This window comes from Hemicordylus capensis, chromosome 4, assembly GCF_027244095.1.
Source record: "Hemicordylus capensis ecotype Gifberg chromosome 4, rHemCap1.1.pri, whole genome shotgun sequence".
NCBI classification, from domain to species: domain Eukaryota; kingdom Metazoa; phylum Chordata; class Lepidosauria; order Squamata; family Cordylidae; genus Hemicordylus; species Hemicordylus capensis.
The window spans coordinates 127,179,438-127,206,315 of record NC_069660.1 but is presented as its reverse complement, the minus strand read 5'-3'; the positions used below and the strand labels follow the sequence as shown (position 1 = coordinate 127,206,315).

Below are 26,878 nucleotides of genomic sequence, written 5' to 3'. Positions count from 1 at the left end.
CAGTCAAGCTGTACAATTAATCTAACTTCTAGCTTTTGGGAGTTCAGGGATAAATGGATAAGACCTGGGATCAGAGCCTCACCTAAATTTTGTTCACAGTGAAATTTCAAGGCAGCTTTGTAGTTCCTGCTAGGATTAACCATTTCGGGGACAGCACAGATCATCTCAGTAAGATAGCAATTGTCTTCAGGGGAATCCCACACATTTGCATGATTAATTTTATATGTATTCTTTCTGGGACCAAAATAGTAATAATTGTTCATGCCAACTGCTTATCAGTGATCTTATCATATCCCTGTGCAGATGAGAAAGAGAGATGTCCAAATACAGATACATTGCCCCAGCTCTGAAATTTAACTCTTAAATTTGAAAAGCTCACAAAATTCAAAATATTAAATTCAGGTTTTTAAAACTGCACTTTTTAAAAAAACTACAACTATCTCCAATCAGTCATGAGTAACAATTTAAAAATATATGCTAATACTCAGTAAAGTCAAATCGTGTTTAATTATAGATATTCTAAATACTTCCACAGATACTAGGGAAATTAATATCACTCTACAGGGATTCCATCTGTTCCTTAAATACGGGGGGGGGGGAGAGGGAGAGAGGGAGAGAGATCCTTTCTAGCTATATAGAGCTCCCTTCTAGATAGTAAGGTTGTTCACACAACCATAATTGGGGCAGGGAGGGTGGGCAGAGTGGAGAGGCAGGGATGGACCTACCTTTCCCCCAGACTATCGGCAATGTCCACTTCAGGACGCTGTTGTGCACCCATACAATCCACACTGCTCTGTGCAGCACAGATCTTGGGAGGCTGAGATTTGTTTTCACCCCAAATGCACTGTGCAACAAGCACTGTGCATTGGGGATTCCCTTGTGAGTCGAGTATTCTAGGTGCCCGATTCTGTGTATGCTCGGGCTGTGCGCAGTTCGAGCACACTCACCATCCAAACCTTGGGTAAAAGGCATGCTCAAGCCCTTTAACCCAGATTAAAGCTTGCGATCAGTTCCTGGGCTTGTAGCAGAGGCAGTGCGGGGATCGCCCACAATCCCAGCACTGCACATGAACAGCCAAGCCCAGGCAGGGCTGCCCAAACCTGGGTTTAGCTGCTTGTGTGCACAGCCTCATTGTATATTACAGAGTAGAATACATACAGAACTCTTATTCAGAACTGAGAAACAAAGAGCACCCACCCCATTTGTGCATTTGCTATTTGAACCTATCATATAGATAGCATTCCTGTTTGGAAACGTCAATCCAGCCATCTCTACACTGATGTCTACTAAATCAATAGGCGTGTAAGGGCCAAACGTAACAGCCAACCCTCTATTAATGGCCAAAATCTTCCCCAATATGCATGACACAAAGGAGGAAAATATTTCTAGAATATCTGTACTCTTCAGAAGAAACATTTTGATTCAACATTACATTTAATCTCTTCCGCTTCTTCTCAATCCCACTCAAGAACCCAAAGAACCCACCATGGATGGAAAGATACATGGCTAACTGAAGACCATCTGCATAGCATCAGGGCAAAAGAAGCCAAAGCTTCTCAGTTGTATTGTTTGCATACAGGTTTTTTTTGCTCATTAGTTGGATGCAGTCTTGGAAGAAAAAAAATGCTGCAGTATCAGTGGCAGCTGGTATAGAAGAGTCGCAAACGGAGTTGGAAATCAGGAAATCCCCAGAACTGACTGAGGCACTTCACATGATCACAGGAAAGAGGCAGGCAAGCTTGGATTCACAGATTGTGTGAACCAGGACGCAACCCACAAACTCAAGCTTGCCAAAACCAGGTAATCCTGAAAATAACTCTGGCTTTTAACCCAGGTTAGTGCACAGCAGGGGTCTCAGCACCTGGGTTTGTTGATCATGTGTCCACTTCCTGCTCCATTTTCAGATTTTGGCAGCCACCCACCATGTTTTCCAAAGAGGGTTGTGACTGCTGAGGCTGTGAGCAGGGACTGTGCCACTCTGCCCAGCCCTCTCTATGATCCCTTGCCTAAAATGGCCTGGATGAGGCTTGACCCATCCCCTTCCCCCTCATGGCCAATCAGAGTGTGGCTATGATGTAATAAGACTTTCCTATTTTCCTGGCAATACTGTACATTGTGGGCCAGTTCCAATTCCTGGGCAGACTTCCATGCTCTACGCTTGCCGCTGCTGCAATCATGTGTGAGTGGGGTTAGCATAGCCTAGCGGCAGCTCTGGAACCTTTCTCTACAAAGCATCACAGAAAGGCTTAGGGCTTAGTTTGGGCTTCAGACTCTTCCAAGCCCCAAACCACCACCTTCTGATCATGTGTAGAGGCTCAATAGGGGGCCACAGGCAAGCCACTATTCTTGCAGCCACCATTTGCAAAAGGAGGATTATACTGGTCATTTTAAAGGGTTGTTATGGGCTTCCCTGAGGCATCTGGTGGGTCACTGTGGGAAACGGAACGCTAAACTAGATAAGCCTTAGGCCTGATACAGCGAGCTGCTTCTTATGTTTTTATGACAGCAAGTCCGGATATATAAAGCCTGCTCAAATACCATAACTTCCTACTTGGATGGTCTCTCATCTAATCCCAGTAAAGCAGGCTGTAGATTCTCAGTGGCGCCTTCACATGCTCAGAAGGGCACTTTTACTTCACATACTTAAGACAGAAACCTTGAAAATGGATCCTGGATTCTCATACTCATCCTGGGTGACTCTAATATCTGCATGTTCATATAGTTGAACTCACAACCTCTCAATGAAGTCACATGGCCATTTTAAACATGAGGTGGAAAGCCAGCTTGGATCACCTTGTCTAGTGAAAACGTTTTCGTCAATGCAAATCCCCATCCTGCTTCAAAGGCTCTGCGGATCATTGGTGAGCTGGTTGTTGGAGTTGCACTGGCAAGGCCGAAAGGGTTTGGAAACTTGAGTCCAGCCATTTCTACGCTGATGTCTACTGAGTCAATAGGAGTGTAGAAAAGAGGCAGTCGTGGTGTCTCAGGAACCTCAGCACCATATAGAGACTGTAGAAATAAACAAAGGAAGTCAATTTATTATGCATGTAGCTGATTTGGAGAACTTCCTCTAGGAAGTATAAGGTAGCACAGCATGGGATTGCCCTGTTTTATCCTCACAACTTCCCTATGAGAGAGGTTCATCTGAGAAATAGTCACTAGTGTTTTACAATCAGTGAGTCATCCAAAAACCTTTTGGTAAGAGGCACCTTTTTAAAGTGGTGATTTTCTTTATTGAGCACGGGGAGAGCAACTGGTAGGGGTGTGCAATTCGGGATTTCGGGTGATTCGGCTCGGACCCGAACCGAATCACCCCTGTTCTGTTTTGTGCCCGAATCTGGGTCACCCGAATCACCCTTGATTCGGTTCGGATTCGGATTTAATCTGAATCCGAAATGATTCGGGGGGGTAAAAAGGGGCCCAGGGGCAAAATTTTGGGGTGGGGTGGTAGTTCCCAAAGGGTAGAGTCTACCACCCCAATTTCGGGGGGATTGGGCAAAATCCTGATTTTTGGTGAATTTTTAAAGTTTTAGTGACTTTGGGGCAGTTCGGGGGCATATCATGGGATCTGGGCAAAAGGAGTGGGGTGGGGTGGTAGTGCCTAATGGGTGCAGGCTACCACCCCAATTTCAGGGGGATTGGGCCAAGGGCTGATTTTTGGTAAATTTCTGAAAATTTCATGTCTTTGGGGCAGATTGGGGCATATTGGGGCAGAAAGTGGGGCCTGGGGCAGAATAGTGGGGTGGGGTGGTAGTGCCTCATGGGTTCAGGCTACCACCCCAATTTCAGGGGGTTTGGACAAAGGGCTGATTTTTTGAGAATTTTTGAAGTTTTAGTGACTTTGGGGCAGTTTGGGGGCAGAAAGTGGATCTGCCCCAAAATAGTGGGGGTGGGGTGGTAGTGCCTCATGGGTGGAGGCTACCACCCCCATTTCAGGGGGATTGGGCAGAGGGCTGGTTTTTTGAGAATTTTTGAAGTTTGGGTGTCTTTGGGGCAGATTGGGGGCAGAAAGTGGATCTGCCCCAAAGGAGTGGGGTGGGCTGGTAGATAGTGCCTAATGGGTGGAGGCTACCACCCATCCCCAATTTAAGAGTGATTGGGCAGAGGGGTGAATTATGGTGAATTTATTTGTATGAGGTTTGTCTTCATAAGGTGAAGTGTGCTAGATTGATTACTTCCTCATATTATTCATAGTAAAGGAAAGTGTGAAAAAGTGAAAGTGGGGTCATGAGAGTTGTTTAATTGAAAAAAATCTCATTTGCTATGATAGAATGAGAATTCACACCTCAGAAAAAACTTCTGAGGTGTCAATTCTCATTCTATCATAGCAAATGAGATATTTTTCAAACAACTCTCATGACCCCACTTTCACTTTTTCACACTTACTATGAATATGAGGAAGTAATCAATTTAGCACACTTCACCTTATGAAGACAAACCTCATAAAAATAAATTCACCAGAATTCCCCCCTCTGCCCAATCACTCTTAAATTGGGGATGGGTGGTAGCCTCCACCCATTAGGCACTATCTACCAGCCCACCCCACTCCTTTGGGGCAGATCCACTTTCTGCCCCCAATCTGCCCCAAAGACACCCAAACTTCAAAAATTCTCAAAAAATCAGCCCTCTGCCCAATCCCCCTGAAATGGGGGTGGTAGCCTCCACCCATGAGGCACTACCACCCCACCCCATTATTTTGGGGCAGATCCACTTTCTGTCCCCAAACTGCCCCAAAGTCACTAAAACTTCAAAAATTCTCAAAAAATCAGCCCTTTGTCCAAACCCCCTGAAATTGGGGTGGTAGCCTGAACCCATGAGGCACTACCACCCCACCCCACTATTCTGCCCCAGGCCCCACTTTCTGCCCCAATATGCCCCAATCTGCCCCAAAGACATGAAATTTTCAGAAATTTACCAAAAATCAGCCCTTGGCCCAATCCCCCTGAAATTGGGGTGGTAGTCTGCACCCATTAGGCACTACCACCCCACCCCACTCCTTTTGCCCAGATCCCATGCTATGCCCCCGAACTGCCCCAAAGTCACTAAAACTTTAAAAATTCACCAAAAATCAACCGTGAACCGAATCACCCGAATTTTTCGTGCCCGAAATTCGGGTGATTCGGCTCGTGCCCAAAAAATATCGGGGGACATCGGGGGTGATTCGGTTCGGCCCCGAATCACCCAAAATTGTTCGTTTCGGGCACAGATCGTTCTGTGCCCGAAATTTTTTGCACATCCCTAGCAACTGGCCCTATCCAACCCCAGCACAGCATCCTGCCAGTGGCTGTTTCTGGTGTCTAACTTATATTTCTTTTTAGATTGTGAGCCCTTTGGGGACAGGAACCCATCTTTATTTATTTATTAAATTTTCTCTATGTAAACCGCTTTGGGAATTTTTGTTGAAAAGCAGTATAAAAATATTTTTTGTAGTGGCAGTAGTAAGATGGCTAGTAAAATAAAATCATTCTTATGTTTTGTTTTAAATATTCTTATACTTTGGGTTTTCAATCATAAACACACATCTAAAAAGATCCAGTCAAGAAATGTAAATTCATTTTTAAAAATGAAAATATGCTGGGTTAATAATATAAAGCCTCAGCAGGTTCAAGATCAGTAGCTATAACAGGGATCCTGTGTGCTAATCTGTCACTTTAAGAATTTAGAAAGGGAAAGTGAAAGTGTGCTGTCGAGTCGATGTTAACTCCCGGCGCCCACAGAGTGCTGTGGTTGTCTTTGGTAGAATACAGGAGGGGTTTAGCATTGCCACCTCCAGCACAGTATGAGATGATGCCTTTCAGCATCTTCCTATATCGCTGCTGCCCGATATAGAGCTTCCCATCTCCCTGCTTTACTGGTCTCTTCACTCATCCTTCTTTCTTGCCTGTTATCACAAGCAAGAAACCTCACAGCAGTCTGACAAGTTGGACAAAGGCAAATGGAGCACTGGAGCTGCAAAGTAGGAGTCACTTTTCCAAGCTCTTGAACAGCCAGGCAAAGACTCAAGAAAGCATCTGATAACCTAACAGTCATACATAAATGTTAGGGTCAGATGGAATCGGAACACCACTAGCACCAACCTCTTTCTGCAGAGGCAGGTCAGTGCTATTTCATCAGCCTTTCACAGATCATTCCACTTCTAAATTATGTCATAAGCGGACAATGACAACAACAATTTATGTTCTTGTCGTTGTTGTGATTACCATATCAGAAGATGCTCCCTTGATTTTTGCCCCATTTCCTAACTTTTCAGGGTTTTGTTTTGTTTTTTAAATCACCCTGAAGCTTCTAAAAGGAACAGATGTCTGGGGTCTGATGGGTTACTTTCTGCTATGACTGAATACTTTCAACAAAATTAAACTCCTTCATAGACTCCTAAAAGAAATAATCTGTTTAATGAAGGATTGGCCTGATTCCTGGATTCTGAGCAGCCCAGACCAAAGCAACTGCAAAACACCGCAAGTAGTGCAAGGTATAAATCCAGAATGTATAGGCAAGAGGTTGCATCTAGCAATTTCTACCATTACTTCTTAGAGGTAAAAAGAAAGACACACACACACACAATGCCAGGCTTCTTTTTTTTTTTTGACTGGGTTGCCAGGAAACCCAGTCTATACTATTGTGATAATGAAGATTCCTGCTCATTCCAGTCTCATTGATATTTTGTTTATTTATTTAAATCATTTATATCCTGCCCCTCCAGTGCAATACTGCTTATGGGCAGCTTACTGCTTAGGGCAGTTTACAACATTTGCAGAACAATAAAACAGATTTTCAAACATAGAAAAATAAAAATACCTCCAAGTTTAAAGTCAGCCAGTTAAAATGGATGAAAGCCTACACAATATCATCTGGGGAGGTCTGGTTACAGTTGCCACTTGTTCATCTGGTTGTGACTCTGGACTGGGCCATCTCTGTGGCTGCCCCAGGACTTAGGAATACACTCCCTATCAAAATAAGAGCTTCTCCATCTCCAACTGTTTTTTAAAAAACCAAAAACCCTCAACACACCAGTTTTCTCAGGCTTTTGGTTAAAATTTTAAGCTGTTTTTATTCTGTGAAATTGTTTTGATCATTTTATACTATGAAATTGTTTTAATTCTGTTTTATATTTCTTGTATTTTGGATTATCCCTCCACCACCGCCACCAGCAATACATATATCAGGTGGTATATTATAAAATCAGCCACCTAATGGCACAGTGGGGAAGTAACTTGCCTAGGGAGGAAGAGGTTGCCGGTTCGAATCCCTGCTGGGGAAACACAGACCATGGGAAACACCTATATCAGACAGTAGCAATATAGTAAGATGCTGAAAGGCATCATCTCATACTGCGTGGGAGATGGCAATAGTAAACCCTTCCTGTATTCCGCCAAAGAAAACCACATGGCTCTGTGGTCACCAGAAGTCAACACCGACTCAATGGCACAACTTTACCTTTACATTATAAATATGATTAAAGATAGATAGATAAATAGATCCGATGGTGTGGGTAGCGGTAGCTGTGTATTTCTCAATTACTTTGAGAAATGCACAGCAATATCTTACAACCTTCTTCACTAAGGCAGGAGACAAGGTGAAGAAACTATAGTTCTCACAAGCCTATCGTCCACCCACATCTGGAACCTGATCTTCATGTGCCAATCAATAACTCTTCCTACCAGCTTTTTCAATAGCCCTTTCCCTACTTGTGAGGAACAACAACAACAGCAGCAGCAGCAGCAGTAGCAGTAGCAGCGATGATTGGGAAGGCTGTATACACCTACAGCATCATGAGGTGGTATCCTTTGGTGGCAGAACGGACTGTATAACTTCAGATTTCAAGTGGGCTTGCTATTTTTGTATGCCCACCCCCTCCCGAAAAAAGAGACCAGAGACTTGTGTTTTGGGCGCTATACAAATGTGTTAAATGTGTTAAATAAATAAATAAATGATCTCCTGGCAAGTTAAACAAAATTCTGGCACATTAAGGAGAAAAGTTCTAAACCACTCTGTTCCTTAGTATGCTAGTTTTCTGCAAACAGGGATTATTAAGTATCATTCAAAAATATCACCTCATCTACAGTTTGAAGTAGTATAAACAATTCTCACAAATCCTACCATTTCATTCTGCTGACGTGTGTAGACCCAGCCTCATCCCGACTTCCTAACAATATGGTCAGATAATTAAAAAAATAAACAATGGCTTATTCAGTTGTAAATGTGACCCAGTTCTCTTCCCCTTCCTCTTACCTCCTCCAGTTGCCTTTGCTGAAATTTTGGTTTGATGAAATCACAGTAAGGTCATTCACATCAATCCCTGGTGGCTAGGGAGGGCTGGGGGAAAGGCAGGAGTATACCTACCTCCCCCCACTTGATCTTCTTTGGCCCTGTGCTGCGTCATGCTGCTGCGTACACAATCGCCACTGCGGCGCAGAGTTCTGGAGGTTGGGGGAATGCTGCCTGGTCTCCAGAAACCCCACAATGCAATGTGTGAGCAGCGTGCTGCATTGGGGGATTCCCCCTCAAGCTGGGTGCTCTAGGTGCCCAGCTCAGTGTCTGCTCAGGCTGCAGGCAGCCCAAGAAGACACACGACCAGGATCCCCAATAGAAGGGTGCGCTCCCACCCTTCTATCTGGCTAATAGCCCAGGGAATATACCTGGGCTACCCAGTGAGGCAGGGCAGGGATCAGCCACGATCTCAGTGCTTCACATGAATGCAAGCCCAGGTAGGGCTGCTTGTGTGAACAACCTCAGTGTGTTTTAATTGTGGTTTCAGATTCTGGATTAACTGTAGTTTAGAAATCATAATTAAAGAACAGCTTGAATTATGGACTGGTTGTGAAGCAGTGGTTTCAAGAAACCATGATAACAACATCACAGTTCAGTGTACTGGTCAAAAACCGCAATAAAGTCAGTCTCTCTCTCTCTCTCTCTCTCTCTCTCTCTCTCTCTCTCTCTCTCTCTCTCACACACACACACACACACACACACACACACACACACACACACACACACACAGAGTTCAATGACACAGTGGAGGAGGTAAGCAGAAGAGTAGAACAGAGTCTATGGCTGCAACGCATTCATGAACAAATAAAACATGGTTGATTTGGTCAACAGAATCCATTCAGAGCAAGTTACACCATAGTTTTGTGTGTATCTGCTTCTTGCTCACCGTTCTCACAAGACACTGAGGCCTTCATCCCTAAAAATTAAAGTTTCCATCAACAGACTTCTTTTTTCAGCAGCTTCCAGAATTTGGAACAAAAACCCTTCCATCTTTGTACCTCATCAGCCCACTCCTCTTTTATATCTCACTCCAAAAGATTTCTATTCTTCTTCTCTTGTGCTTCCACTGCTCTCTCTCTCTCTCTCTCTCTCAGTCTCTCTCGTCTATTATTTATTATTTAATTCCGTAATTGCATTATTTACAGTCAGTCGGGGATGCAATCTGTATGAAAGTCACCATTCAAATTAAAATTGTATTGCATTGCAGTACATTATGCCCTGGCTTTGGATTCTCCAAGTAATTCAAGAATGTTTTTTAAAAGATGCACTTATTCACCTTATGGAAGCGTAATAAGCAAACTGGTATAACTTAGGAATGTGATTTAATATTAATTTTTTTCACAAAACTTGTGTTCAAAATTATCTCTGAACTACTGAGTGGGGCAACGTTCCATAAAAGAAAAACTCAGAGAAAACCAGATATAAAAGCTCACACATTATTTATATACTGAAAGAGAGAGACAGAAAATAGGAACACTTTATGTAATATAATACTAACAAAATGCCCTTAAAGCTATACTAAGGTGAATTCTCAATGGAACTTAGATGTACCAGCTTCGTATCTCATCCACTATTAGTTGTTCAAATATCTTGCCATCTGAAAATGCAGGCATTAAACAGACACCAAATCTCAGATGAGGAGGAAAATGTTCTAAAACCTGATTTACTGGCTGAGTATTTGTGAATACCAAAAAAAGAGAGAGAAAATTCTTTAGGCTAGGTTTAAATGCAGTGAAAGTAGTCACTTGTTATCACAGCTTACAAGTATGTGGCTGGTTCAGGACCAGCATCAGGGGGTGCCCATGTCAGGTCATGGCTAAGGGCCCACAGTGAACCTCCAAAGTCTCAGGGCCCATACAGGGGGTACCAGGAAGAGGTAGCTGATTCTTGCCTCAGTGCACCAGTCAGGCACAGGAATGACAGACAGATCAAATCTTCTGGAAGTAATAAGAAAACATGTGTGAACTGCCTCCCACCCTGCTGAAATTTTTACTAATCTTACTGGCATTATTTTAACTTCTTTTGAATTCCCGATACATATGTTTATCTGAGCAGGAACATCAAATTTCACATGAGGCATGTGACAATTTTGGAGGGAAGAGAGAGTTTGATTGGATTGGATCTGTTTTAAAATAAATGAAGGAGACTTGAGTTGTTTTGATTGGTTTATGTAGAAAAATTGGAGGCAGGGAAAGAGAATAAAAGGAGGCTTGCCTGTAGCAGAAAATTCATTCAGGTGAAGGAGTTCAAGGAGTGCAAATTGTGAACATCCCTACTGAGAAGAGCTGCTGAAATTAGAGCTGAGAAATCACAGGGAGAGTTGAGCTGAAACTTTCTGGAGAACCAAATCACCAGAACTGGAGAGAATGAGCAAGACCTGAGGCTGTGAAAGTCAGGCTCGCTGCAGAAGCTGACTAGAGGTGATTATAGGAAGACTCCTGGTAAGGACTCTGAGTTAGGTCACAGTATTAGGTGCTGGTTAGTTTGGATGCATTTTTCTCACATTTTATTTGTTCCTTATGCTCATTTGGCTGCTGTTTCTTTGTACTAAAATTTCCAAAAAGAACTACTGTTTAGAATTGAAGTGTTTTAAAGTAAAATTTCTCTCTTTTTTTGGACTTTAACAAACTGTAGCTTCTGTCTGTTTTCCCCATCACACACTTAAAAGCCTTTCCACCCTACCTAGCTTCGAAGGAAACAGAGGTTTGGAAGGCTGTTTTAGTAGAGACACCCAGAAAAAATACAAAAATCTACTTGGTGGCTGCGTTGAAGCTTAAGATTACAGGGATGGTTGAGACCAGGCCATGATATATACCCACACATTATTAGCTGCTGAAAAGCAAGTGACCTAGGATCTCAGGGTTGAAGTGCAACAGGGGCAAGAAATAGTTGGAAGAAATCAGGCATTCCCTTCTGCACTCTAAAAAATGGCTAAGTCCCAAGGAAGAAAGCAATCTTCTCCTGAAAATTCCCTGCAAGGTATGGTTAATGATTGAAGCAGGCTGTGGGAATTCTAGGAGTAGCAGAAGGTTTAGAAATCTAAGATACAGGACATTTCCACTAGCAATAGGTGGTCCAGAATCAAATGTGCAAATAGTTGTTGCGAAGATGGGCCTGCTGATCTCATCCTAAAACTTTGATTGTAGCATTCAGTGGGATTTGATATCGAAGAAGGACTTTTTGTAGCACAGCAGTTGCAGCTAATACTGTTCTATATAATAAACATATCTTAACTGTACATCATAAACTAAAGCCATACCACAAATGCTTTGATAAAGTTGGCAGGCTGAAAGCTTCACTATTCTATCTGCTCGAGAGAAGCCAATCTGTTTCATCTCAAGCTAGAGAGGCTTCAGCAGTCAGAATGCCATAGAAGACTGCACACATGTAGATGAGAAAGTCAGAAAGAGTGATAACATTAGTCCTACAAAAAGCTACGGTGCCTTGACCTGCCTCTAAATTACAACTTTCCCAAAATAATGCCCCCAACTCCAGCGCTTAAAATTGCAAGCAGTCCAAATACTGGCAAAGCAATTGCCAAATTATAGTAATCGCCACCACCGCAACCAGATTTTACAGAGATCACACACCCAAATAAATGCCTCGTGGCTACCCATTCATCTAGCAGCTGGAAAGATGACACTTGACATTTGGAAACTTTCCTGTGAAGATTGCTGCAAGGCTTTTCCCATTAGCTTCATGGTGAGAGAGTAAGGTCGAATAAGCTCCCTCAAAACCTGCAAAGGGTAACGGAAACACTCTAATATTAAGCCTGCTTGATCTAAAATTCCAGTTGACAAGCTATGAATTGTCAGATTTCCTTCAGTGCTTTTAGTAAACTTCAAGAGAAAAGTGTGCTTCATTTGGTGGGCGCAGGTTCAACAAGGTGTTTGCAAAAGAAAGTACAGATAAACAAGCAACTCTAGGATTTTTTAAAAAAATTATTGGATTTCTATAGCACTTTTCTTAAAAAGTAATCCCAATATGGTTAACAATATAATTAAAACAATGGACAAATAATATACAAATTAAAAGTACAAATATTAAATATAAATATAAAATAATATATCTCTATTTAAAGGTTTAAAACCCTATATAAAACAGTAGCACAGAAAACACAAAGCAGCAGCAGTAAAAACTGTACTCTCATATAAAAGCCTGTGTGAAGGCTCATGTCTTTACTCGTTTCCTAAAAACTGTGATGGAGGCTGAGAAGTGGATGCCAGCCGAGAGAGCATTCCAAAGCCTGGGGGCAATGACTGAGAAGGCCCTGCCTGAGTGCTCGACAGCCAAGCCTCTCTCACCATCACAGGCAGTGCAGAGCCCCCTCCCATGGTCTTGTCAACTGGGCTGAAGCCCTTGGGAGCAGGCAGTCCTTCAGCTACCCAAGGCCTAAACCATTAAGGGCTTTAAAGGTCAATACCAGCATCTTGAATTGGACGTGGAAACAAACTGGTAGCCAGTGCAGGTCTTTCAGAATGGGTGCAATATGATCCCAACAGCAGCTGCGAATAAAATATTTGCTTCCGCATTTTGCACTAACTGCAGTTTCCAAAGATTCTTCAAGGGCAGCCCCACATAGAGCACATTGCAGTAATCCAGCCGTGACATGAATAAGGCATGGGTATACTATAGGATTGGACTGGCTTCGGTCCTTTCTTGGAGGGAGGATCCAGAAGGTGGTGCTGGGGGACTATTGCTCAGGTCCGTGACCATTGGCCTGTGGGATCCTGCAGGGTTTGGTTTTGCCCCCCATGCTGTTTAACATCTACATGAAACCACTGAGAGAGGTCATCCGGGGACTTGGACTGAGTTGTCAGCAATATGCAGATGACACCCAGCTCTATCTCTCCTTGTCACCTGATCCTAGGGAGGCAGTGGATGTCCTGAATCGGGGGCTGGAGGCCGTGATGGGCTGGATGTGGGCTAATAAACTGAGACTGAATCCAGACAAGATGGAGGTAATGTTGGTCAGTAGGAGAGCCAATTGGGATGAGGCGATTCTACTGGTTCTGGATGGGGTTGCACTCACCTTGAAGGAGCAAGTACGCAGCTTGGGGGTACTACTGGACCCGGCTCTGCTTTTGGAAGCTCAGGTGGAGGCAGTGGCCTGGGGTGCCTTTGCACGGCTTTGGCTAGGGCGCCAGCTGTGTCCCTTTCTCGAGAAGGCATATCTGGCCACAGTTACCCATGCCTTAGTCACATCGCGGCTGGATTACTGTAACACACTCTACAGGGGGCTGCCCTTGAAGAATATCTGGAAACTGCAGCTAGTGCAAAATGCAGCAGCTAGGGTTTTATCCGGAGCTGCTCGGTGGGATCACATCACACCCATTTTGAAAGAGTTGCACTGGCTACCAGTTTGTTTTGGGGTCCAATTCAAGGTGCTGGTTTTGACCTTTAAAGCCCTTAACGGTTTTGGCCTGGGATACCTGAAGGACCGCCTGCTCCCCAGGGTTGCTGCCCACTTGACGAGGTCATCTGAGAGGGCTCTGCTCCGGGTGCCAACAATGAAGGAGGTCCAGTTGTTGTGCACATGGGACAGGGCCTTCTCTGTTGCTGCCCCCAGACTCTGGAATGTTCCCCCAGTGGCTATTCTCTCCTCGGTCTCCATCACAGTTTTTAGAAAGCGTGTTAAATCTTGGCTTTTTACCCAGGCTTTTATATTATTATCTCTACTGCTGCTTCTTTGTATTTTGTAGTTTTTATGCTTGTGTTTTAAATCTTTTTAATCAGATTTGTTTTATATTAAAGCTTAATATTTTAATTGTGTCATTTTTTTATAGTCTTGTTTTTAATTTTTGTGTAAATTGCCTTGGGATTGTTTTAACGAAAGGTGGTATATAAATTTAACAATCAATCAATCAATCAATCAATGAATGTTGGTGTTGGCCACAGTGGACACTAGTGAACATAGGAAGCTGCCATTTACCAAGACAGACCATTTGCCCATCTAGCTCAGTATTGTCTACACAGACTGGCAGCAGCTTCTTCAAGGTTACAGTCAGGAGTCTCCTTGAGCATGCCAGGGAGGGAACTTGGAATCTTCCACATGCAAGCACACAGATGCTCTTCCCAGAGCGGTCCCATGCCCTAAGGGGAATATCTTAACAGTGCTTACATGTAGTCTCCCATTCAAATGCTAACAGGGTGGACCCTGCTTAGCAAAAGGGACAATTCATGCTTGCTACCACAAGACCAGCTCTCCTGGTCTTGTTGTAGGCCAACCAAGACAGTCTCCACCCTGTAGCCTGCCTGGAAGCCAGTTTGAAATGAGTCCAGATGATCTGTTTCTTCCAAGACTGACTGGAGTTGAGAAACCACCACCCTCTCAATCACCTTGCCCAAACATGGAAGACTGGAGATAGGGCTATAATTGCCTAGCTCTGAAGGATACAATGCATGTTTCTTCAAAAGTGGACTAACAATTTTCTCCTTGAGATAAGGAGGCATTCTTTCCTCTCTCAGAGAGGCACTGGTGATACTCACAAGACCCTCTCCAATAACTTCCCTGCTAGACCGTATGAGTCACATAGGGCAAAGATCAAGATAACAGGTGGTAAGGCAAATTTCTCCAAGCAGCTTGTCCATGTCTTTGGGAGTCACAAACTGAAACTGATCCAACCTAACCATACAAGAGGAGTTGCTGGACACCTCCATAATAGACTCTGCGATAACCATGGAATTAAGTTTGGCTTGAATCCAAGAGATTTTATCCACAAAAAACTTGTTAAAAGTGTCACAGAGAATCACTGATGGCTTTAAATTCTGATTCAAGGGAGGAGGGACACGTTCTAGTCCCCTCACAACCCTGGACAATTCTGCTGGATGTGAGCTTGCAGATGCAATGCAGGCAGAAAGGAACTGTTTCTTTGCTGCATGCATTGCCTGAACATAGATTTTCATATGTGCTCTGTGCTGTAATCTGTCAGATTAAAATAGTCTTTTCCCACCTGCGCTCTAACTGCCTGCCTTGCCATTTCAGCCCCCATAGGTCTGTATACCAAGGGCCTAAATTAGAAGTGGGTAGGGAGGGGCACTTAGGAGAAGTCATGTCTACTCCCCTAGTTAGATCATTATCCCAAATCTGAACCAGAGCATTGACAGGATCACTGGTGGAACCAACCTTAAAACCTTCCAAGGTTTATTGGAATCTTATTATATTCAATAATCTTCTCAGGTGGACCATCCTAATAGGTCCTTCACCCCTGCAGAGGTGGGTTGTGGTTGACAGTCCAACCTTAATGAGTTGGTGTTCTCTCTATGACAATGGGGGGGGGCGGGAAACAAAGGTGTTCCCACCAATGGAACACCACCCTGACCAGAGCAGAAGGCTAAATCAAGTGTGCAACCAGCAATGTGCATTGGTCCCGAGACCACTTGGGACACCTCATAGTTGTCATTGCTGCTATGAACTCCTGAGCTGCTCCTGACAAAGTGGTCCCAAAGTGAACACTGAAGTCCCTAACCACCATCAACCTGAGTGACTCCAATGCCAACTCTGCAACCAAGTCAGTCAGCTCAGTTAGGGATTCTGTTGGGCAGCAGGGTGAACGGTACACCAACAGAAGTCCCAATCTGTTCCTGGTCCCCAGACTCAGGTACATACATTCAACATAGGCTAATTCCCTGACAGGGATCCTGTTAAGGGAAATATTTTTCTTATGGACCATCAGCACTCCACCTCCCCACACATGTCCTCTCACTTGCTGCATTATCCACAATCAAGTTGTAGATGATTTCTATTGTATTTTGAACCAACCTGGCATTATAAAGAAGCAAAGTGAGTTTCTGTGGGTAGTTGGTACTGCCCCCCAAGGTCAAAGAGCTGGCTGGAGAGCTGGAAGGGGTAACAGCTATTAAGTTTCTGATCTCCTTTCCCCTGTAACATCCTGCTGCCCTGCCAATGCCACATCTCTTTCTGTTCTCCATCACCCAACAGCCACCCCGAGGCATCGAACACCATATTTATCCTGTGATATGGAAGAGGGCCTGCTAGCACGGGAGCTCATATCAGCTTGGATCTCAATGAGCAGAACTACTTCCCCCCAAAACTGGAAAGGAACTCAGTTATATCGGTATCAATTTGAATTTGCCTCTTGGACCCTGCTAAGCCTGGAAGTACAAAGTCAGCAACATCTCTACTATTTACACTGTGTTTTTCACCAGGAAAAGCACTCCTAGAAGACACATCTGCCAGACAGTGAATCAGTCTACAGTTACCTAATATTCCACATTAGCAAAGCATATGAACTCTATTTTTACTAATTTGGCATCAGTTGCTCTGTGTCAGACATCAGTGCTGGAGAAGATCCACATACACAAAGTTGCTTGTCTATAGATATGAAAATTTCACATCCTTCAAAAGAACTGGGCAGCCTCTTATCAAGTTAACACATTAGAGACCTTTGGGACACTGGATCACCACATTTCTCTTTAATCTTGATTTGGAAGTTGTATATCATCTTACTCTTTGTTCTTCAGAATACATGTATAAATATTGGAGAGTATTCCTGAAAACATCCCTGAAAAATATTTGAAAGTCTATGCTGACAGTGAACTAAACACTACAGAAGTCTGCATACAAAAAGGATTAAAGTAAAGACATCTAAAACAGTGTACTAAAAACCTTCATGTATGTTATTGTAAGCTTTACATTAAGTCCGCAAGCTAAGCAAACATTATCATCTACTTATTGGATTGGATAGTGGCATGTGCTTGCCTAATAGTGTGAAAAACATAAGAGAGACTAATGGCTCACCTAATGCCACTTAGTTTCATGAATGAGATGAGATTTAAAACTACTGACTTAGAGCTGGTGATCTGGATACAAGCTGGAAAGTAGGCAGGCAGCCAAGCAGGGGAAAGGAGACAGAGTTCAGGCTGAGTGGCAAGTTACTTAGACTGAGGAGCTTGATCCAAGCCATCAGCTTAATAGGATCAGATGGGACTCTATTGGCCCCTTGTGTCATCGGACCTCTGTTGAGTTGGCAGTTGTAATACCATCTCTGACTATCTGTAGGGTAGTGTTGAAGTGCAGCAAAACAGCAGCTCCCACCTCTGGCAAGCTACCAGGGTTGCACAGAGAGTAACATGTCTGAGTTTCACTGCTGAAGTCCCAGATGTCTCACAACTTCCTGGCTCACTCCTCAAACACTTAGCCATTAAGGATGGCTGAGGGATATTTTCTTCATGTATGATTTGCCATGTGTATAACAATGTCCCAGTCTTAGCAAAACCTCACCAGCATCTACAGTACCTCCCTGCCACTTTTTAAATAGACTTTAATCTAAAGTCCCTAAATTAAAATACCACAGACACTCATAAACAAATTCTGGTTTAAAAACCTTACACAGAGACTGGTGGTATATCAGCAACTGAATCTAATTTAGCATAAATATTTTGCCTCAAAGCACTCAGTGAAATCCTCACTGAAATAAGCAGAGCTAGAGCCAGTAGAGAAATTTAAAGATCATGATCCAGATGCTACAAATTATCCTAGGAGCGATAACCAAATCTACATATTCCTAAACATTCTAACAAAATAACATAGCAGACTTCTTGTGGCAACCTTGAGTTCAACTTCTTATGTCTTGGTTAAATACAAAAGGGATCTCTTCTTCTTCTTCTACCCCCTCTTCCAAAAAAATCCCCTAATTATCATAACTGGGCAGAAGAAGCAAGCTATCCTTCTATGCTAAACAATGCAATATTGCCAGGTTAACAGTTTTGTTAATATATAATGGAATTCTATCTTGAAAATTATGAATGCTAGTTATCAATATTCAGGCTGAAAGAGTTGTAAGGCATAACTGCCAACCCCAGAATAAGGGTTGGTTTAGATGTCTTGTGGAATCTTGGCCAAAGCTTGACTCTGTACAAAGTAATTGAGTCTTGGGGACGCATGCTCCCCCATATGCGCATACAAGTGCCTACTAAGGATGTGCAAAATGTTTCAACGTTGAAACGTTTCAACTCAAAATGAGCCATTTTGAGTGTTTCAAGCTTGAAACAAAATGCTCTTTAAATAAAGGGCCTGCTTTGAATGAAAAACAAAACAACCCCGTTTTGATTTGAAACATTTCGAGTACCATTTTGGATGCCTATTTCCCCTTGCTGATTGGTTTTCTGGCACTGGCTCCCAATTGGCTTGCAATCTCCTTGCTTATTGGTTGGCTTGGTATCATATAAATCAAGGTGCCCCCATTGGCTGGGGGGAAGGAAGGAGGGAGGGGGAAACACACAAGGAGGGAGTTTCAAAATGTATTTAAATGGACTGCGAGGCAGAGAGAGCCCTTATAGTGTGGCTCTTTATAGGCACACTATAGAGGATCCCTTGGGAGTTTGGCGGAAAGGTTAAAAATTTGTTTAAAATTGCCTGCTTGCCCATTTCTTTTGTGGGTTGGGTGGTACAGTAGGTAGCACCCATCATGCCCTACCACACAACCCACTTTGGTTTCCCTAGGAGCCACCCATGGGAAACAAAGGGGTGTTCCGAGTTTCCCCATTGTTCCCTATGGCCAAAACACACAAAGCAGTTCAGGTTTTGTTTCATTGAAAGAACTGATTCATACCTTTTGGCTACCTGTGCTTTGTTTTGAGCTAGAAACAAAATGCAAAATCCGTGTTGTGTACATCTCTTGTGCAGCTATGACATCCAAACCAACCAATCTTGGTATAATTCTTACCTACTTACCTAAAACTTTAGATAATAGTTTATTTAAATAAGTAGATTAGAATTAACCAAGATTGGTCAGTTCAGAAATCATTACCAATCTAGATTTATTTTTACCTAAATTGGAAAATGTTTCCCATGCGAGCATGGAAGAGGGCAGCACACACATCCAAGGCTTGGGGACATTGTGCAGAGTCAGACTTTAACTGAAGTTTTGCCTGTTGTGTTGTTTTTAATGTTTTTGTACCTGTTTTAATTCTCTGCATATTGTTGTTAGCCATCCTGCGATTTTATATATGGAATATTAGATAGATAAATAAGAGTGCTATCATTTGAGCCAGTGTGGTGTGGTGGTTAGAGTGATGGACTAAGACCAGCGAGACCCAAGTTCAAATCCCCATTCAGCCATGATACTTGCTGGGTGACTCTGGGCCAGTCACTTCTCTCTCAGCCTAGCCTACTTCACAGGGTTGTTGTGAGGAGAAACTTAACTATGTACACCACTCTGGGTTCCTTGGAGGAAGAGCAGAATATAAATGTCAAGTTAAAAAAAAAAGATTTGGAAGGCCCCCAAATTGAACTTTCTCCCAATAGAACATGGGAAGAGCTACATATTACAGGAAATGTTTCAAGTAGGGTCCACCCAGGTTTGCATTTGAATGGGAGACTACACGTGTGAGCACTGTAAGGGAACATAGTAAGGAATGGGGCCACTCTGTGAAGAGCATCTGCATGCTTGCACGCAGAAGGTTCCAAGTTCCCTCCTTGGCAGCATTTACAAGACAGGGCCAAAAGAGACTCCTGCACACAACCTTGGAGAAGCCACTGCCAGTCTGGGTAGACAATACTGAGCTAGATGGACCAATGATCTGACTTGGTATAAGGCAGTTTCCTACATTCCTATATTCTGGTCTGGATATCTGGCTACCTTGGCAAGTTTTATGTAGCAGTATCTATGAAATGTAAGGTCAGACTCCTTAGGACTAGAAGAATACTTGCAAAACCTCAAGTCCCCTCTCCTTTTGCTTCTATTGTCTGTGTGGCCTGTTGCTCCAAGGAATATATTGAACTGGCAAACTATTACCAGTTTTGTCTCCTCTTATATTTCCCTCTTTCCTCCCCTCTCTTCCCCCAACACAGCCAAAACTCTTCTCTGCCTTTGTTCAGCTTTCAATGCAACCATGGAGTCAGCCGACATTACTGTACATCAGAAACTCCTCCTACTTTTGTCTCTTTCCTTTTTTCTATTCTAAAAAATCCACACACACGTAAAGAAGGGAGTTCTTATATCCTCCTTGCAGCTATTCTCAGAAAGTTATTCCTATGCCACCATTGCAAAATGGTAACATAAACCACTGATGGAATATATGTGCTTATATATGGCTTCATTTTGCCCCAAATAAATTCTCTTAAGCTGGCGTATGTATAGTCTTTTCTCAGTATTAGATAACTCTGTTAAGTAAAACACAAACAGAAAGGTATAACTAATATTTTTGTTTACAATACATGAGTCAGAATCATACAATTTGAGAGTCAGAAAGGACCTTGGAGGTCTCCTAGTCCTACTTCTTGCTATTAGCTGGAATCTGCTACAGCATCTCTATAGAATCATAAAAGCTGCTGGAAAAGAAATGGGTGTACCCATGATGGCCAGTTTTTCAGTCAAGAGGGAAGGAACATGGAACCCTGCATTAACCAAACAGGGATAGCCTATTCCCCAAGGGGGAAAAATTCCAAAGTAAATAGATCAAGAATGATCAGACAGGCTTATCACATGGTTTAAAGCAGGGATTCTCAACGTTGGGTCCCCAGATGTTACTGGACTTCAGCTCCCATAATCCCCAGCTCCAGTGGCCTTTGGTTGGAGATTATGGGAGTTGAAGTCCAATAACATCTGGGGAGCCTACGTTGAGAATCCCTGGTTTAAAGCACCATGGCAAAAACTTCAGAAATGTAAATCGCTGTTCTGCTGAATCTCAACACAGGAACAGACACAGCTGGTGAAGCACTAGGTTGATTGGTGCTCTTTATGCCAGCTTAATCCATGTACACGAAGAAGCCTGGACCTTCCATAGCCCACCTAGTACACAAAAAGCCACTGTTCAAGTTGGTCACCTACTAGAGATTTTCTTAATAACCAGCACAGACAAATCCAGTGCCTAGAGAAGGGAGTTAAACATTGGTTAAAATCAACTGAAACTGCTTACGTTAGGTGTGTGATCTGCAGTAAAACATGGTGGCAAAATACTAACTGCTAGGGAGACATGCCCTATTTTCCACCTTTTTTGTATTCAGAATGTTTTACCTATTTTTAATTATCATTAGGGTTTCAAAAACTAAAACCTCTCCTTCAGAATCCACTATTTTAATATGGATCCTTTTCAATCTGATTAGTTAAAAATGAAATTTCCAGTGCTAGTTCTCAGACACAGATTTTGTTTTCCGTTAATGGCCTTGTTTTTATGATCTGCTGAGTTCTACAGACGGGATCTGTCTTACGATTTGTTTACAACTGCAGGAAGGCCTACATGAAGTAGTAGAAAAAGCAAAGAGCAGGACATAGGAGCCTCACAGCACCAAGTCAGAGGAACTGTCTCTTAACCTGCTTGAGCTCGTATTACACAACTTTTACATGTACCTTTTTCTGCCCACAAGTCAAGGCTCTCTTGCCTTCTGCCTGTGGTCTCCTGAAAGACTGTCAGATTTATCTGAGAGATAGGCAGGTTTCTTTGTGCTGTGCCCTTGACTTGTATGGGTATTAGAAAGTGCTGGTGTGATCAGACCCTATACATAATAACGCTAAAAATATTCTACTTTATAAAAGTCTCCCATGCTGTGCAATGCTGTACTATTTTAATATTTATAAGCTGTTTTTCCAATTACCTGAGTAAGGTATATTATGCTCTATATTACACATTAAGTTGTATCTCCTTTGGGTAGAAATCAGAGTTGATGAGTAAAGGTAATTCTCATTGGCTAACATAAAAAAATTACGTTAAAATCCATCTACAACCTAGATAAATAAAAGCCAGCTTCATCCAGTTTAAAGTTACCAAAGTCTTTGTCATTATGCTCCTGCAAGTTTTTTTTTAAATTGTTTAAGGTTCCCACCCACTTTTTAATTACCTTCCTTCTGGATTCTTCTCTATGATCTTGGAATCCATTACATCTGAACTGCTCTTGTTTTTTAATAGCAAACTGTCTAATACATTCTGTATCTGAGAAAAGAAAACAAGGGCAGGAGGGTGGGCAGGGATGCCACTAAATATTCACCTGTATGTATTTGTGCATATACCAGGAAGCTTGCTTTCCATCATTCACTGATTCCACAGTAGTGTTAGCCATTCCACCAATGTCCCCTCCCACAAAAATCCATGGCTCACTTGTCTGCATGGTTTCTTGATTGACTTCAGGAAGGCCCCATCTGTTAAACTTGATAGGACTCAGAGCTTCTTTTACTGTATTGAAAGGAAAGAGATGGGGAAACAGAACAAAACAGAGGACACAGAAATAAGTGATAAATGGAACAACAGTTAATATAATGCATGCATATCAACCCTCATCTGGATTTTGGGGTAGATTTCCACCTCCAGCTGTGTAAAGGTGTGCAAACAAGCAAACCACTGCACTCCCAGCTAAGCTCTTGTTGTCAAACTCTTACTTGCCCTCTGGTACACAGCATTCGGAAGCATCTGACCTCGCAGAAGCAGGGATTTTAGCCAGCAGCTGCAACCTCATGTCAGCTTCAGTAAGCCTGGTATCTATGGATCAACTGTCCATAGTATATCTCTGGTCTTTTCCCATTTCTCCTAGTGAGATACAGCCCAGAAGGAGTCGGAGGTTGGAGTTTGGTTCGCAGTGGAGAGAGGTACCAAGATAATGGGTTACATGACAAGCAGAAATGGTGGTCTACAATCAGTCTATCACTTACCCACTGAACAATGGTGAGGTGGGATCTGGGTCTGAGGAAGGAATCCAAATAACTCCCTGAACTCCTGAAGAGCCACTGTCAGTCAAAGCAGACAATGCTGCTTTAGATGAACCAAGGTCTGACTCAGTAGGCAGCAGCTTCCTATGTTCCAATGGAATCACCAGGGCCGTCCTATAGTAGGGCAAATCAAGGCGGCTGCCCGGAGCCTCACACAATCTGGAGCCCCATGTCTGGCCTCTCCCCTGAGGAGGCTGATTGCCCATCTCTTCCCCATCATGCAGCTCTGCCTAACATTCTAAGCAGGCTGCAATGGGGTGTTGAAGTGAAGAGCAGCAGTGGCTGTTGAGGGAGCCCTCTCTCACTAGCTGTGGTGGATCCGTACTTTAATGTTGTGGTGCAGTTTGCCCAGAAGGTAAGACAGTACTGCATGGCTGAGAGAAGACCAGAATGCAGCAGGGGAGGAAGGAGGAGCTAGCCCAGCTACGAGATGGATAAAATTGACAGGGACACAGGCGTGCAGAGGGGTTAAGGGAGGAGGAGAGACTAGCCCAGATAGCATTCCCCCTCTCATTCTCTCAGCTAGGCTTGCAGCCAAGAGAAGATGGAGGGCTTGATTAGAGGGATTTCTCTCTTGCAAGCTTTCCACCTAGTGAACTGACTGCACGTTGGGCTCTGAGAGCTTGATGAAAGGGCTCAGCAAAGAAGGCAGAATGATTGTGCCGCTCAACATGAGGGGCATGGCTGGAGCCCTGCACACACTTACATTTGCTCTGGGCCCTGCTCCCCCCAGGGGACTCCCCTGAGAATCACCTTGACCTAACAGAACTGAAAGCATATCTTGGCCTGCTAGTCCTGGCTGCTGTGTTTCATGCCAATCATGAAGTGCTGCAGGTACTGTGGGCAGTATATTTGCAGTCTTCCTTTTTCTGTGCCACGATGCAGCTGAGACGATTTGAAGAGATCACAAGGTTCAATGACAAAGCCCTATTACAGGAGACCAAGGTGGCAACCATTTCATGTATCTGGACCTTGTTTGTTCAGGAGGGGCAGTCAGCTTCATTTCTGGGTCTGTTCAGCAGTTAATGAGCAGCTACTAGCTTGCCGAGGTGCTGTCCTTTCTAACAACACATGCCAAGAAAGCCAAAGAAGAATGGTTTGAAAATATCATGGTAGGATGCAAAAACACCCTACCCACTGACAGGGAATGTTTGCCTTGGGAAACAAGCTGGAGGACTTCAACAAAGACAAGTAGGCCTGCAAGTTGTGCAGCAATGTGTACAGCCATGGAGCAACACTTGGAGCCACTTATTGAAGCCCATATAGAGGGGGTGATTCAGATAAGCATCCCTCTCACGTAATGAAAGGATGTGCCAAGAGCACGTGGGCACATCCACCAGTGACATCAGGGCAGGTGCGTTCCTGCCACAAATTTGATGTTCTTGTGTGTGCGCAGGATAACGTTCATTTGAACCTGCTCTCAGAGAATTGTGGTGAGGGATAACCTTATTATCCCACTGTCTAGCTAGCAGAGGCTCTCCTGAGCAAGGGCTTGACATGTGTAGGTATTATGAGACACAAGAAACTGGACATACTCCCAGAGATGCAACCACATTCACAGAGGGAAGCACTGTCATCTGTTTTTGAGGAAGATGTTAGTAGTATTGTGTATCCAGTAAGTCTGTGCCCACAATAGATGACAAGAAACCAAACAAAATATGTAATTATTGTGGGTGACTGGCCTGTAGAGTGCACTTTACCAGCTCCAGATTACCTTTAGGTCAGTCATAGTGTGTCCTTTAAGCTGAAATGCTGGGAACTGAGATACTGAAGTATGGATCCTAATTAGTGTAGGGTTTGAAATGTTCATTTTTCTTAGATTAGACCTAACATTCTCAGTGAGTTGTGCAGTCACACAGGGCATCATGGTTGGGATGTGCAGGTCACCGCTGAACTCCCCTGGGGTAAAGTGTTAAATTATTGTGGGTTCTGTGGCCTGAAAAGTGAGTGGGGGGCATCCAATGTATCCAATAGGACTACCTGGGAGTAGGAAGTTCTACCTATGTGTAAAAATTCATTTTCTGGATGAGGCTTAACAGAGACTTACATGCTTGAATTGCAAACTCACATGCTTGAACTGTTTGAAATTGGGACCTAGCCTAGTGAGCTTCTGGACTATTTGCATTCATGTCGAGCCTTCTTCAGGTGCAGATGGGAACAAAGAGGTGCAATAACATTGGCTCCTGTGTTTGGCAAGCAGTATGAAGCCTATTGGTTGGCCTGCCTTGCCCTTGTATAGACACTAGGACCAATGCATTCTGCTTGGTGATAGCACTGAAATTTGGAATTAAAGAGGAGGCTTCTAATGGTGAATGTAAGAGTTCCTATTCCAAACTCATTATGAATTGAGTCCAAGCTTCAAATGAAGATTGGGCCTGGCTAGTAATGAGTTTGCCACCAAAAGGTTTGCCACCACAGTCATATCCTCCTTTTCTCCCTTTAAACTAGGGAGCCCTTGGATCAAGTCCTCATGCAATCATGACGCTCCCTGGGGTCAGCCACTATCTCACAGAGTTAAAAATGAGAGCGGAAGTGAAATCACATAGGCTGCCCTGAGCTCCTCAGGACGAGTGGAATGAATAAAAAGGAAATGTGAATAAATAAACCATTAAGGATCCATCTGTCATATGCAGGAATCACAAAATAATGAGACACAGTATAAATAAATTGAAGCATATTCTCTTGCCCTTTATGACAAAAAATAGTATTCATTTAAAAGTAATCCTATTTGCTCTTTAATACACTGTAGATTCAGAATAAACTGTCATTTAAAAAACAACAACACCTAGTTCTTTACTCTAGCTTCAAAGTAAAGTATGTTTAGATGAAAGTATTATTTTAGCACATCTCAATACCCTGTATTAAAATGAATGACTTTTATGTAGCTATTACAGTAGCATGGCACCCAGGCTCTTTCTCTAAAAGTCAGGGGGAACAATTTCTGAGTCCCTTGGGGACATAAAGCACGCAGATGCAGATTGCTAAGGTCAATTAAACTGATGTAGCTGTGCTGTCATATATGTAAAAGAGAAACCTGCTAGCATATGACAAGATTATTTCTCAGTTGTCATAGAACAGTGTCAAAGATGTGTTCTGTTTTTACAAGAGATGAGCCCAGGCAGCTGTGTTTTGCCTTGGGAAACCCTCAGTAAAGTCAAAACTGTAATTATAGGAAGGAACTGCATTTTCATATTTTCCCATTCTCAGTTTCCACATCAATGGGTTAAATAATGGAAGGAAAGAATGGAGGGGTGTCATGGTGTTCTTGAGGCTAGTGGCACCAGAGGGACAGACAACTGAGGTTGAGAAAGAACTTCCTAAAATAATGGGAGGGATTCAGAAGGGATTTGAAGGAAGGAAGAGAAGTGAGACTGTTTCAGATATACTACTGATACATACATGTTCAACTTGGAGCCACTACAGCAAAGAAGTTAAAGTACACACTAGCTATATGAGCAGGTTTTAGCTGTGTATATATAGTTCCTTTGGATCATGCACTAGCATCACTGAAAGAATCTGGGGGATTGAAGTGAAGAGGAAAAAAGGACTGATTGGATTTAGACCTGTACACTGGCATTATCTCAAAGTACATTGGAAGGAAGTAATAATTAGGCTCTCTATCTCATTTTTGATAGTCAACAAAATGCTATTATGACAAATTAATATGAATACCACATAGGGCTGCTAATACCGATAATGCCAAGCACAAAACATTTTGAAATTCTGAATGCTAAGATAAGGCACTGATGGCTTAGACAAAAAGACCAGGAAAAGAAACTGCTTTGCATGTTTCAGCAGCTAATTTTAAAACTGGAAATACTGTGTCACTTTCAGGATCAGAAGTGATTATTCTCCTTTAAAGTTCCACTGCTTGCAGAAAACTAAACTGAACTCAAACAAAGCATGCATTTGGTTAGATTTGCTTTCTCCTAGTCTCTGAACCCCAA

The 26,878-nt window shown here is 43.0% G+C and overlaps 1 protein-coding gene across 15 annotated transcripts in view; it reads right to left on the bottom strand.

Annotated features, from left to right (window-relative positions):
• DPYD (dihydropyrimidine dehydrogenase) overlaps positions 1 to 26,878 on the bottom strand; it is a 773,239-nt gene that overhangs the window by 356,671 nt on the left and 389,690 nt on the right. For 14 of the 15 annotated variants that reach the window (XM_053242814.1, XM_053242808.1, XM_053242809.1 and 11 more), the window contains 2 exons: positions 22,217 to 22,401; positions 2,794 to 3,009 (listed from right to left, as the gene is read on the bottom strand). In XM_053242814.1, coding sequence (XP_053098789.1) covers positions 2,794 to 3,009; positions 22,217 to 22,401 — 401 coding nt within the window. Of the gene's footprint in view, positions 1 to 2,793; positions 3,010 to 22,216; positions 22,402 to 26,878 lie in introns of those variants that run through there. The other variant, XM_053242822.1, reaches the window with a different exon arrangement.